Source organism: Nyctereutes procyonoides, unplaced genomic scaffold, assembly GCF_905146905.1.
Source record: "Nyctereutes procyonoides isolate TBG_1078 unplaced genomic scaffold, NYPRO_anot_genome, whole genome shotgun sequence".
Classification (NCBI taxonomy): domain Eukaryota; kingdom Metazoa; phylum Chordata; class Mammalia; order Carnivora; family Canidae; genus Nyctereutes; species Nyctereutes procyonoides.
In genome coordinates, this window is record NW_026575033.1 from 12,309,769 (window position 1) to 12,324,183 (window position 14,415).

At 38.9% G+C, this 14,415-nt stretch overlaps 2 protein-coding genes across 9 annotated transcripts in view; one reads left to right on the plus strand and one right to left on the minus strand.

Moving 5' to 3' along the window:
- Positions 1-6,131, plus strand: part of FRY (FRY microtubule binding protein) — a 428,026-nt gene extending 421,895 nt beyond the window's left edge. For all 7 annotated transcript variants that reach the window (XM_055317436.1, XM_055317431.1, XM_055317432.1 and 4 more), the window contains 2 exons: positions 3,860-4,062; positions 4,673-6,131. In XM_055317436.1, the coding sequence (XP_055173411.1) occupies positions 3,860-4,062; positions 4,673-4,931 (462 nt within the window). In that variant the 3' untranslated portion in view covers positions 4,932-6,131. The remainder of the gene's footprint in view (positions 1-3,859; positions 4,063-4,672) is intronic.
- ZAR1L (zygote arrest 1 like) overlaps positions 1-14,415 on the minus strand; it is a 134,321-nt gene that overhangs the window by 93,329 nt on the left and 26,577 nt on the right. The window contains exons 3-4 of one of the 2 annotated variants that reach the window (XM_055317445.1): positions 11,054-11,096; positions 6,198-6,344 (exon numbers count right to left, since the gene is read on the minus strand). The exons of the other annotated variant lie outside the window; for it this stretch is intronic. Coding sequence (XP_055173420.1) covers positions 6,331-6,344; positions 11,054-11,096 — 57 coding nt within the window. The 3' untranslated portion in view covers positions 6,198-6,330. Of the gene's footprint in view, positions 1-6,197; positions 6,345-11,053; positions 11,097-14,415 lie in introns of those variants that run through there. 2 annotated transcript variants of the gene reach the window in all.

The window sequence follows — 14,415 nt, forward strand, 5'->3', positions numbered from 1 at the left end:
ATATTCCCCAAATGAATGAGAACGTATAATGTTTGTCCTTCTCTGATTGACTTACTTCACTCAGCATAATACCCTCCAGTTCCATCCACGTCGAAGCAAATGGTGGGTATCTGTCGTTTCTAATGGCTGAGTAATATTCCATTGTATACATAAACCACATCTTCTTTATCCAGTCATTTTTTTGATGGACACCGAGACTCCTTCCACAGTTTGGCTGTTGTGGACATTGCTGCTATAAACATGGGGGTGCAGGTGTCCCAGTGTTTCATTGCATCTGTATCTTTGGGGTAAATCCCCAGAAGTGCAATTGCTAGGTCATAGGGCAGATCTATTTTTAACTCTTTGAGGAACCTCCACACAGTTTTCTAGAGTGGCTGCACCAGTTCACATTCCCACCAACAGTGCAAGAGGGTTCCCCTTTCTCCACATCCTCTCCAACATTTGTGGTTTCCTGTCTTGTTAATTTTCCCCATTCTCACTGGTGTGAGGTGGGATCTCATTGTGGTTTTGATTTGTATTTCCCTGATGGGAGGTGATGCAGAGCATTTTCTCATGTGCATGTTGGCCATGTCTATGTCTTCCTCTCTGAGATTTCTCTTCATGTCTTTTGCCCATTTCATGATTGGATTGTTTGTTTCTTTGGTGTTGAGTTTAATAAGTTCTTTATAGATCTTGGAAACTAGCTCTTTATCTGATACGTCATTTGCAAATATCTTCTCCCATTCTGTAGGTTGTCTTTTAGTTCTGTTGACTGTATCCTTTGCTTTGCAAAAGCTTCTTATCTTGATGAAGTCTCAATAGTTCATTTTTGCTTTTGTTTCTTTTGCCTTTGTGGATGTATCTTGCAAGAAGTTACTGTGGCCAAGTTCAAAAAGGGTGTTGCCTGTGTTCTCCTCTAGGAGTTTGATGGAATCTTGTCTCACATTTAGATCTTTCATTCATTTTGAGTTTATCTTTGTGTATGGTGCAAAAGAGTGGTCTAGTTTCATTCTTCTGCATGTGGATGTCCAATCTTCCCAGCACCATTTATTGAAGAGACTGGTTTTTTTTTTCCAGTGGATAGTCCTTCCTCTTTTGTCGAATATTAGCTCACCATAAAGTTGAGGGTCCACTTCTGGATTCTCTATTCTGTTCCATTGATCTATGTGTCTGTTTTTGTGCCAGTACCACACTGTCTTGATGACCACAGCTTTGTAGTACAACCTGAAATCTGGCATTGTGATGCCCCCAGATATGGTTTTCTTTTTTAAAATTCCCCTGGCTATTCGGGGTCTTTTCTGATTCCACACAATCTTAAAATAATTTGTTCCAACTCTCTGAAGAAAGTCCATGGTATTTTGATAGGGATTGCATTAAACGTGTAAACTGCCCTGGGTAACATTGACATGTGCCTTCCTTTTGTGACTGGGCTAGGATTGTTTCAGACAGGGTGGTAAGCAAGGCTGACCCCAGCTAGGCTGGCTGAGTCACCTGGCTGCAGCTACTGCAGACCTGCTGGTGGATGGGATTAGCCCCTAGTATTCTGGCTGAGAAGCCTGCCCATCCTGGCTGGGGCTGCCTGCCACATGTGGCAGAAGGAGTATCTGCTAGGACAGGGCGAACACTGCTAGCAAACTAGTTAGAGATTGTCAGGGTTGGCTACCACCAGCATCAGGCCAGCTAGACTTAAGGAGAGGAAGGAAAATGTTGGCTGCCAAAACTTCTATTCCCAGAGAAAGCTCCTACAGACCCCTGCCTGTCTGACACATGCCCTAAAAGTCCATAAATCCTCATATATAACTCAGGTGCTTTTCATACTACTGCCTGTCTAATGAGTCTCAGAGTGATTGATATAACATGCTGGCCTTTTTTAAAAAAATTTTTTTTAATTTTTATTTATTTTATGATAGTCACACACACACAGAGAGAGAAAGAGGCAGAGACATAGGCAGAGGGAGAAGCAGGCTCCATGCACCAGGAGCCCGACGTGGGATTCGATCCGGGGTCTCCAGAATCGCGCCCTGGGTCAAAGGCAGGCGCCAAACCACTGCTCCACCCAGGGATCCATGCTGGCCTTTAAAAGCAGTCTCAGTTTACTATCAACCTCCCACTCTTCTGGAGCCTCACCGATTTTCAAAGCCAGATGTTATAGGGGCTCATCTTCCCCCCAAGGCTGATCCCCAAGACAGGGGGTGCCTGATGTGGGGCTTAATCCCCTCACTCCTCAGGAAGGACCCTCTATACCCGTGATGTCCCTTCTTCTTATGAATCGCCACACCTGGGGTTTGGTTCTTGACAATGTCTCTGCCCCTTCTGCCTCTCCTACCCTTATCAATGAGGCTTTTTTTAGGTCTTTAGCTGGGGAAGAACTGTTATGCTAGTCCTAAGGTTGTTTTCAGAGGGAGTGGCATTAGATGTAGTTGTAGCTTCGGTGCGTTCATGGGAGGAAGTGAGCTCAGGATCCTCTTACTCTGCCATTTTCCCAAGCTCTTCCTTTGATAAAGGATTACCTCAGTAAATTTTAAACCTAGTATTGGAGTAGGTACTGTATTTAATAGACATCTGTGTGAAGACAATTCTGGAGGGCTTTGGTTCTATACATGGTCCAGTGAGCTAGCTGGGAATGAGTAAAGATGAAGATGTTGGTAAATCAGCTTTCCAAAGAAAACAGACATCACCAACTTATATTACAAAGGAAAACAAACTTTTGGGCAGCCTTGGTGGCTCAGCAGTTTAGCGCCGCCTTCAGCCCAGGGCCTGATCCTGGAGACCCAGGATCAAGTCCCACATCAGGCTCCCTGCATGGAGCCTGCTTCTCCCTCTGCCTGTGTCTCTGCCTCACTCTCTCTGTCTCTCATGAATAAATAAAATCTTAAAAAAAAAAAAAAAAAACAAAGGAAAACAAACTTTTAAAAAAAATTTTTTTTAATTTTTATTTATTTATGATAGTCACACACACACACAGAGAGAGAGAGAGGCAGAGACACAGGCAGAGGGATAAGCAGGCTCCATGCACCGGGAGCCCGACGTGGGATTCGATCCCGGGTCTCCAGGATCGCGCCCTGGGCCAAAGGCAGGCGCTAAACCACTGCGCCACCCAGGGATCCCCGAAAACAAACTTTTAAATGCACATCAACTTTTTAAAACTGCTCTTGAGATCAAATTACAAAATAGTTGACTTCCATAGTATATTTTGGGGGCACTAAGAAGTGACATAGGTTCTCTTTTTAGGATTTAGCTTTGGGTATGAGTAATTTTGAGGTAAAATCTCTTACCTCAGTAACATGAATACTAACATTACCTTGATATTTTTCCTCTTCCTTAAATTATCTTTCATCTTTTCCCATGGCATACAAATGATTAGAAAAGGTTATTTTTCAAACAAGATCCATGTTCAGAATTACACTGATTAAGTATTTATGTGCCAAACTGTACTAAGCATTTTATATACGTCATCTCATCTTTAGAATTACATGTGAGGTGGGTAATGTCTTCTGTCTCACATGTGAGAAAACTGAAGCCCATCAAAGTCCATTTACTTGATTGTGGTCCCACAATGCAGTGCAGAATTGGCATTTGAACCCAGCTCTACCCAAGTCTTATGCATTTTTAACTCCAGATATGCCCTTCTACTTAAATAGAAAACATTTGAAAGGAAATGTTAACCTCTCATGTAAGGAGGGCATCCCAGCAGTTGATACAGAAAGTTACACAATGTTTTTAACCCCCTGCACATACCAATATAGTTTTATTTGTTTGATTTTAGTTTACTAGGATATTAAGCTTGTGCTTAACCAGACCTTATATAAGAAAAATTTTCTCTCCTGGGGATGCAAAATCTAGCCTACAACTAATACAGTAAAAATGATTTTCTCAACAGCTGCTAAACATGTCCAGGGAACTGAGTGACTTAAAGAAAAATCTGAAGGAGGCCACTGCAGCCATTGCAGCTGACCCTCTTTATATAGAAGGTGCATGGTCTGAGCCAACCTTCACATCCACCGAAGCAGCCATCCAGTCCATGCTAGAGTGCCTGAAGAACAATGAACTTGGAAAGGCTTTACGGCAAATCAGGGAATGCAGGTAACTGTATTTCTTTTAGAAATGGTTAAAGGAAATATATGCCTGATAGTTACTTTGTCATGGTTGGGAACTGAATCACTACAGAAGGAACATCTAGATATTTTATACACATCCTTCTCAGATCTTTACCATACCATGCCACAAATATCCCATTTCAGAACTTAGATGTTTAAAGTATAGGTGTTATTTCTGGTGTTTTGTCATCCCTAAAATGTTGAAACACTTTAAAATAAGTTGGGGTATGCTTTGAAAACTATCATTTGAATGTATCCTTTTCTCCCTACAGTTTGATAGTATATTCACATTCATTGGAACCAGAATGCTATAGCAAATAAAATTTTTATGATTATCAAGTTCTAGTCTGATATTTAGAAGCTTTAGATATTTTCATCAAAACCAATAACATTCTACTATTGGTTATGATGATATTTGCGAACCTCTGAATATACTAAAAGCCGCTGAGTTGTAGGCTTCAGATGAATTAACATATATGTGAGTTATATCTCAAAGCTAGTTTTTTTAAGTAATATTCTTATACTACAGAGGCTCATAACCTTTCAACCATGTGACCAATAATGCCTCTATAATCTATGCTATTTTTTGATTGCAGAAGCTTGTGGCCCAATGACATCTTTGGAAGCAGTTCTGATGATGAGGTCCAGACACTACTGAATATTTATTTCCGCCATCAAACTCTGGGACAAACGGGTACTTACGCGTTGGTGGGGTCCAACCAGAGCCTGACCGAAATCTGCACTAAGCTGATGGAGCTGAACATGGAGATCCGGGACATGATTCGCAGGGCCCAGAGTTACCGGGTCCTCACAGCTTTTCTTCCAGACTCCAGTGTTTCTGGCACTAGTCTCTGACAGGAGCCTCCCAGCCCCCGTGGGTTCCAAACTGGGGGTGCTGTCATGCTGGAGTGACGTCATTCTGTGTCTTTTCAGCCTTCAGAAGGCTTGGTCAGACTGTTCTCCCTCTTGTTACCTGTAGGTTTTCTAAACAGGATGACAGAACTTCCAACATGTAGCAATACTCTAAAAACCAAGGTAGCATAGAACATTCTGGGACAGACTCCATCCGTTATGCTGTGTGGCACAAAGGTGTTACCATTTTACTGAGCAGATGCAACTCACTACTGAAGAAAGTGACTTCCATTGCATACCAAAGCCGACTACACTGAATACCTTCCTTTCTAGAAACAATTTTAGATTGGCAAAAGTGCAATGTTTTCTTCACACACAAAAAAAAATTTATATCCTAAAACTTGTACATTCTTTTATTTTTCCTTTTTTTTTTCCTTTTTCCTTTTTTTGGTGGGCTGAGGAAGGGGCAGGCAGAATGAAGCTGGCCACTGAAAACTGTAAGACGGTCAAAAGCTGACAGCCTGTTTATGTGAAAAGGGAGTTGTAAGTGGACAATATACACTGTAATTTGAATACAATTACTGTATCTAAAAGGAGCTGCTATGAAGTACCTTTCTTATGTTGCTAGGCTACTGTTTCCAAAAGCCCTGAATCTCTTTGCAGGAGTCTGTGATTAGGACCCTAGCACCAAATATGGTCCAGATAGACCTTTTTGTAAGGGTCTTGGCTGCTTTTTACTAGAAGGTTGCTTATATGAGCATATTTATACTACAAAGGATGAGTGTTAATTTTAATCAACTTTGCCATTTTGTAGAAAAAAGTTAAAGAAATTCACATTATAAAATCCAAGTCTTTTCACCTGTCACGCATGCATATTTTAATATCCATTTGGATAGCCAGAAGTAGAATCATAAAGATAAACTATGAGTTGTTACTTTGTTACTCAAGAAATATCATATTTTATTTGTAACATATATGAAAAGGGCCATTCTTAGGTTTGCTCCTTAAAACTAATGCTGTCAAGTGTTAGCTGTGTGCATGTAAACCAGTTGCACATCAGAAACATATTCAAAGTTGATCTATGTAACTTATTCACTCTGTAAATACATTTAAAGTTTTTGTGATGTAATCTTGATTGATATTCTATTCAGAACTTCCTTTAGACTAAAAAAAAGACAAAATACATATCGACTATGGATTTTATTTCTGGCTTAGAAGATCTTTGCCTTGGACAGTTACAGTTTTGCATGTGCGTTGCCACAGTGATTACCCCAAGGGGCACCATTCATATAAATTCTATAATTGGCACTTGCTGGGGATGAGCAGTAAGCACAGGGACTCTGTGAAGCAGGAACTAGCTGTTACCTCTTTGGAAGTGGACACTAAGCTAAGACTGTGACCTTCAGCGAGCTCGCTCTGTAATCAACCAAAGAGAGAAATCTTAAGAGTGAAAACTCTAATTGTCAACACCTATCATTAGATTATCATCTTTAAAATTATGAAATAGACATTATAAGGAAAAATAGGAGTTTTAATTCTGTCACCAATGCTCCATCTATCTTCACCCCACATGAAAAACAGGACACAAACATGACAATCTATTACTGTCTTCCTACTCATATTTACCTAGACTAACAAATATAACTTGCTTTTCTAACATACAAAAACTAAATCTTAAGTAGTAATTTTCTTAAGTAGTAATAGCCTGTAAAATGGAGTATGAACCAGGATTTTTTATGTTACCAAAGACAAATATTAACTAATTGTAATAACTTTGCTGGGGGGGCATAATTCAAGATAGTAGCATAGGAAGATGCTGAGCTCACCTCCTCCAACGGACACAAAAATCTACAATTACATTCAGAGTAATTCCCACAGAAGGGAACATAGAAACTGGATGAACAGAGCCTTCACAAAAGGAAAAAGCACTGAGATAGGTAGAAGAGGCAGAGATATGGCCTCACTAAAGAAAACACACCTGGCACAGTGTTCCATGGTCAGGAGAGTTCTCAAAGGTATTAACTTTTCCCTGAGAAGCAAGGTATTTGAGATCAGTTTCAGGAACCCTAACCCGCACATCCTGCACAGTAGAGGTAAGTCCCCAAAACACATGACTATGAAATCCAAAAGGGAGCATATCCAAAAAAAATTATAGAACTGCAGGGAAAGGAAAGCCCATTATTAAAAAAGGCTCACGTACTCAACCCAGAAACCACTGTACAAATATCAGATTGAAAAGTACACACACCACAGGAAAAGGAGACCCACGTAATAATTTTGGAGTACCTGCCAGAGTCAGGAGACAGCTGGGGCTCTCCAAAGAGACAGAAACACTGGCAACAGCCATTTTTATTCACTCATTCTGCAACACTGATCCCAGCACTGGCAAGTACTATTCTGGAATCCTCCTTCTAGATTCCTAATACCAGGGAACATGTCCCACTGAGATCCCTGAACAACCCTGCACCTCAGCAAGTCCTTACACCCAGCCATGCTAGGCACAGCCTAATCCCATTAGTATACCTACATCAGTTGCTGCCAGATGCACAGCCAGCTGGGACGGGGGCCACTCTTGTATAGCACTACACCCACAGCAGTCTAGCATCACTGCAATAGGGGGATGTACCAGCCAACAGAGTGAACAGCCCTGGAGCACCTGAGTCAAGTGGGCAGGTGATTGCATTTCCAGGCCCCATAGGATCTCCTACATAAGGCCAGTCCTTCAAGACTAGTATACCTAGATGAACCACCTAATATATAGAAGCAGAGTTAGGCAAAATGAAGAGACAGAGAAATGTGGTTCCAAATGAAATAAAAATTAAAAAGGAAAAAGACCAAAAAAAAAAAAGGCATTCAGGAAAAGAACTGAATGAGGATAAGCAGTCTACCTGAGAGTTCAAAGTAATGGTCAATAAATATGCTTACTGAATTTAGGAGAAGAATGGATAAACACAGAACTTAAAGGGAAAATATAAGAAGGTACTAATCAGATCTGAAGACTACAATAACAAATGAAAAATACACTGAGGGAACAGATTAGATGATAGAGAAGAATGGCAATCTGGAAGACATGGTAGTGGAAATGACTCAAACTAATCAGCAAACAAAAGATTTTTTTTTGGAAATAGGGATAGTTTCACATACCTCTGGGATAATATCAAGCATACTAAGATTCATACTATAAAGGTCTCATGAGGAGAAGAGAAAAAGGAGCAGAAAACTTATTTGAAGCTATGATAGCTGAAAAATACCATAAAAAGGAAACAGACGTGCAGACCCAAGAAGCATACAGTGTCCCAAACAAGTCCAAAGACAATAATACAAATGTTAAAAATTAAACATAAGAAAATTTTGAAAGCAAGAAAAATAAGTTAGTTACATATAAAGGAACCACCATAAGACTATCAGCTTATTTTTCAGAAGAAACAAACCTTGAAGGCCAGAAGTAACAGATATGAATTATTCAAAGTGCTAAGAGGAAAAATAAGCTTAGAAAAAATGATACTCTAACCAACAAGGTTATTATTCGTAATTGAAAGGGAGATCAAGAGTTGACCATACAAATAGAGGGACCTCACAAAGAACAACAGGAAAGACATATACATGGTACTGATGGAAATCCCACACCTGATGGGATTCCTAGAAAATGCAATAGGAAGGGATAGCATTAACCCCCAACCTGAGATACAACAAAACAAAACAAAAAAGCATCAGTTTAAAGGGTAACTGGACTATAAGTGAAGGAAACTCATTTATAACCCCTAGAGTTTCTGCCTGACAGTGGGAAAACTACTGCAACTCCCTCTATGGTCCTGGGTGCTGGTGAGAATCACTATTTATGTTCCCCCTCCACCTGATAGCAAGGACAGAAGCAGGGCCCAAATGCTCTAGCCAGTTGGCCACCTCCACAAGCCTCAGACTCTTAGCCCACAACAGTTCCAGCCATCATCCCAAGGTGACCACCTGCCATAACATACTCAAGTTTTACCCATCCCACCACAGCTGCCTTTGGGTGGCACACACCCTAGTACCCCTGACCTATGCCTACTACAGCTCCAGCCATCTCACCAAGATAGTCTGGGCATGGAGCACCTCAAGGACATGCTGGTTTCTGCTCCACCAATCCCACCAGGATGCCCCTGCATACAAAGCCTCAGTGCATGCATGCCTCAGCTCTAGCCATCCTACCAGAGGATCTCTGGTGCAAAGTGCTCCAAAACCCTGACCTGCGCTTCATGAAGCTCCAGCCAGCTGGTCAAAGCCACCAGATACATGCTATTGACACAGGGGATGTTCCTACACAAGGCTACTCCTTTAATATTGAGAGCAGTGGATGTTTTGCCTAATTCAAAGAAACAAAATGAGAAGAGGAATATACTCCAAATAAAGGAACAATACGAAACTTAAAAAGAACTAAACAAAATAGAGATTAGCTACCTGACAATTCAAAGTAATGGTCATAAAAATGTTCATCAGACTTAGAGAAGAGTGGGTAAATTCAGTGAGAACTTCAACAAAGAGATAGAAAATATAACAAGATACAGAGCTGAAGAACAAAATGAAAAGAAAAACACACTAGAGAGAATCAACAGTAGATTAAATGACCTAGAAGAACAGAGCAGTAAAAAAAAAAAAGAACAGAGCAGTGATCTGGAAGAATACAGGAATACAACCAACCTGTGGAAAAAATTTTAAATGATAAGATAGGGAAGTTGGGAAGGTACCAGAGTAGGAGGATCCTGAGCTCACTTCATCTCACAGCATACCAAGGCAACAACTAAATCTATGCAATTAACTCAGATAATGACCTGAAAACTGGCATAAAAGATCTTCCACAGCTAAGTCATACAGAGAAGACCACATCAAAAAGGATAGGAGGGGCAGTCACCTGGTTAAGAATCAAAATGCCAGAGTGACTAACCATGAATGGGAAGGGCATCATAATCACTGAGAAGCAAGGGGACCAGACCCCACACTGTGCACTCCCAGCCTGGGATCCACACAAGAAAGATGAGTCCTCTGATGTCTGGGTTTGAAAATCAGCAGGGCTTAACTCCAGGACCTATAAAAGTCATTGGGGTTTAACTCCAAAAGAGCCTGAGGGTGAAAGGATACTGAGTCCCTGCCCTGGAAAAATCATCACTCTAAATAATTTGCCCTCGACACAGCACAGAAGCAATAGCTTGAAAAATGCCTGGAGTATACATGTAGATATACTAATTTAGAAAGGGTGCATGAAAAGCAGGGATCTGCAGATATCTCTGGGAACAAAAGTACTGATGGGCACCATTTTTCTTGCCTTACCCCAGCCTAGAGAGCTGAACACTTGGTGGGAGCCAGTTCTAATCATCTTTATCTACCTTGCCAACACCACATGCCCTGCACCAACACATCACTGCAAACCTGAGTCACCCAAGCCACTGAGGTTGGAAGGTGCCGCTACAAAGTGGGTCCTGTCCCTCTGCTCCTAGTAGCAGCCAGGGCCAGACCAGATCAGCACCATGTCAAACTAACTCCTGCTCTAAGGAGATAAGGAAATAACTGCACAGTAGTGTGCCTGCAGTTCCTACAGCTGGGCCTCTTAGCTGGCTGTGCAGGGAGCAAGCCCTGCCCTTCAGTATACCTAGCTATGACTGAAGCTACTTGCAGACAGCTAGTATGAGTGCTGGCCCCACCTACCAGTGAATCCAGATGGCTAAAGCCAGGCCTCTAAACAGGACAGGGAATAAAGCCTTCCCAGGGTCCCCACAGAAAGCAAAGTGAGTCATTAGAATTAGCTGAACTGAAGAGCAGCCCTACCACTAGTGTGCCCACAGCATTTTTAGCCACAAAAGGAGGGCACATGTAGACCACACAGTGGATGGACAGCTCTGGAATGCCTAGTTCTGGTGATCAGGGGATATTATGCTATAGAGCATCACAAGATCTCTCCTATTCAAGTCCACTACATTCTAGATCAGAAATAATAGCTTACCTACCTAAGAGTTAGAAAAAAGTAAGGAAACAGAGGGATACCTCTCCAGCAAAAGAACACCACAAACATCACAGCAAAAGAGCTAAATGAAATGGATATAAGCAATATGCTTGCAAGAATTCAAAGTAAAGGTCATAAAGATACTACTCACTTGAAAGATGAGCAGATGAATCAGTGAGAATTCCAACAAAGATCTAGAAAATATTAAAAAGAACCAATCAGAAGAATACAGTAACTAAAATGAAAAATACAGAAAAGGGAATCAACAGCAGATAAAAGGATACAAAAGAATGAATCAACAGCAATCTGGAAGGCAGGGTAATGGCAAACAACCAACCTGAACAGAAAAAGGAAGACTGATAATAAAAAATGATAATAGGTTAAGGCAACTCTGCATCATCATCAAGGGTAATAACATTCATATTATAGGGATCTGAGAGAGAGAAGCAGAAAAGCCTTGAAGAAATAGCTGAAAACTTCCCTAATCTGGAAGAAGAAAACAAATATCCAAGTCCAGGAAGCAGAGAAACTCTAACAATTATGATAAACCCAAGAAGGTCCAAACCAATACACAATAATTAAAATGGCAAAAAGTTATGATAGAGAATCTTAGAAGTAGGAAGAGGGAAAAAAAAACAGTTACCTACAAGGGAAACCCCACAAGGCTCACAGCTCATTTTTTACCAGATACTTGGCAAGCCAGAAGGTAGTGGCATGATATATTCAAAGTACTGAAAGGAAAAGACCTACAACAATGAATACCCTACTAGGCAAGCTTATCATTCAGAATTGAGGAGAGATGGAGTTTCCCAGATAAAAGTTAAAGTAGTTCACCACCACTCAACAAGCCCTTCAATATTGCAAATAATATCGAAGGGAATTCTTTAAGTAGAAAGAAAAGTCCATTTCTAGGGTAAGAAATTTATAAAAAAAAGTCCTAGGTAAAAGCAAGTAATTTTTAAAGATAGATTAATTACTAATTGCTTATTAATAACATAAATAGATATTTTAAAAGTAGTAAAATTATATATATAAAATTAATTAAGGATACACAAAATAAAAATATGTAAAATATGACATTATATACATAAAAACTGGAGGGAAGACTAAAAATTTAGTGCTTTCAGAATGTATTCAAACTTAGCAACAAACTTAACATAGGCTGTTATACACATGCAATGTTATATATGAATCCAATGGTAACCCCAGATAAAAAACCTATAATACCTACACAAAAAATAAAGAAAAAGGATTCAAGAGTAACACTAAAAAGGGTCATCAAAATACAAAGGAAGTCAACAAGACAGGAAAAGAGAGGAACTATGAAAAACACCAGAAAACAACAAAATGACAAAAAGTATACTTACCCATAGCTACTTTAATTGTAAATGGACTAAATGCTTCAATCAAAAGACATAGAATGAATGAATGGATAAAAAGAAAACAAGACCTATTTACATGCTGTCTGTAAGAGATTCTCTACAGACCTGAAGACACATTCAGAGCAAAAATAAAGGGATGGAAAAGATATCCCATGCAAATGGAAGCAAGAACCAAAAGCCAAAGTAGTAACTTACACCAGACAAAATAAAGCTTAAAAACAAAGACTGTAGCATTAGCCAGGGAAGGGCATTACATAATGATAAAGGGATCAATCCAACAAGATTCTATAACAATTTTAAATATCTATGTACCCAGCAAAGGAGTACCTAAATACATAAACTAAATATTAAAAAGTGTAAAGGCAGAAATTGACAGTAATACAAAAACAGTGGGAGACTTTAATAACATATTTACATCACTGGACAAATCATCCAGACAAAGTCAACAAGGAAATAGTGGCTTTGAACAACACATTAGACCAGATGAACCTAACAGATATATATAGAATGTTCCTTCCAAACAGAAGAATATGCATTTTTTTCCCAAGTGGATGTGGAATATTTTCAAGGATAGATTACATGCTAAGCCACAGAAAAAGTCTCAATAAACTTAAGAAATTTCAGGATGCCTGGGTGGCTCAGTGGTTGAGTGTCTACCTTTGGCTCAGGGTGTGATCCTGGAGTCCCAGGATCGAGTCTCACATCTGGCTCCGTGCATGGAGCCTGCTTCTCCCTCTGCCTATGCCTTTCTCTCATGAATAAATAAATAAAATCTAAAAAAAAAATTAAGAAATTTCAAATTTATATCAAGCATCTTTTCTGACTACAATATATGGGACTAGAAATGAATTACAAGGGGAAAAACTGAAAAAAAAACACTTGGAGGCTAAACAACGTGCCAATTTAAAAAATGGATCAATGAATAAATCAAAGAGGGAAAAAAAATACATGGAGACAAATGTGAATACAATTGTCCAAAATCTTTGGAATATAGCAAAAGCAGTTCTAAGAGGGAAGTTTATAGTGAAGAGGCCTACCTCAAGAAACAAGAAAGTCTCAAGTAAATCTAACCTTACGCTAAAGGAAACAAAAAAGAACAAATACAGCACCAAATACATACCAACAAATACATACATTTTTTTAAAAAGAGAGAGAGAGAATGAATGAATTATAGTAGAAATAAATAAAGCCTAGAAAAAATAGAAAAGATCAATGAAACCAAGACCTGAGTCTTTATAAAAAAAAATAAACAAAATTGATAAATCTTAGCTAGATGCATCAAGAAAGTAAGAGAACTGAAATAAATAAAATCAGAAATGAAGGAAGAGAAATAACACCACCACAAAAATACAAAAAAATAGAAGACAAACTATGAAAAATTATATGGAAACAAATTGAGCAACCTATAAAACATATTGATAAATTCCTAAAAAATATAACTTTCCAAAACAGAATCAGGAAGAAATAGCAAATTTGAACAGACCACTTACTAGTAACAAAATTGAACTGGTAGTCAAAAAACTCCTAACAAACATAAGTCCAGGACTGGATAGCTTCACAGGTGAATTCTACCAAACATTTAAAGAAAAGTGAATACCTATTCTTCTCAAACTATTCCAGAAAAAATAAAAGACAAAGGAAAACTTCCAAAGTCATTCCATGAGGATAGCATTACCCTGATACCAAAAAAGACACTATAGGCCAATATCCCTGATGAACATAGATGTAAAACTCCTAAATATATATATATAATTAAATATATATAAGTATACACATATATACATTATATAATTATATAATTAACCTATATAATTATATAGAAAACTCCAAAGAGTCCACTAAATACTACTAGAATAAATGAATTCAGCAAAGTTGCAGAATACAAAGTTAATATGCAACTATCTGTTACATTTATATACTAATAATGGAATAGCCTAAAGATAAATTAAGAAAACAATCCCATTTACAATCACACCAAAGAGAATAAATACCTAGGGTTAACTGAACCAAGGAGATAAAATACCTGTAGTCTAAAAACTATAAGACACTGATGAAAAAAACTGAAGATGACCCAAACAAATGGAAAAATAGATCATGCTCATTAACTGAAAGAATATTGTTAAAATATGCA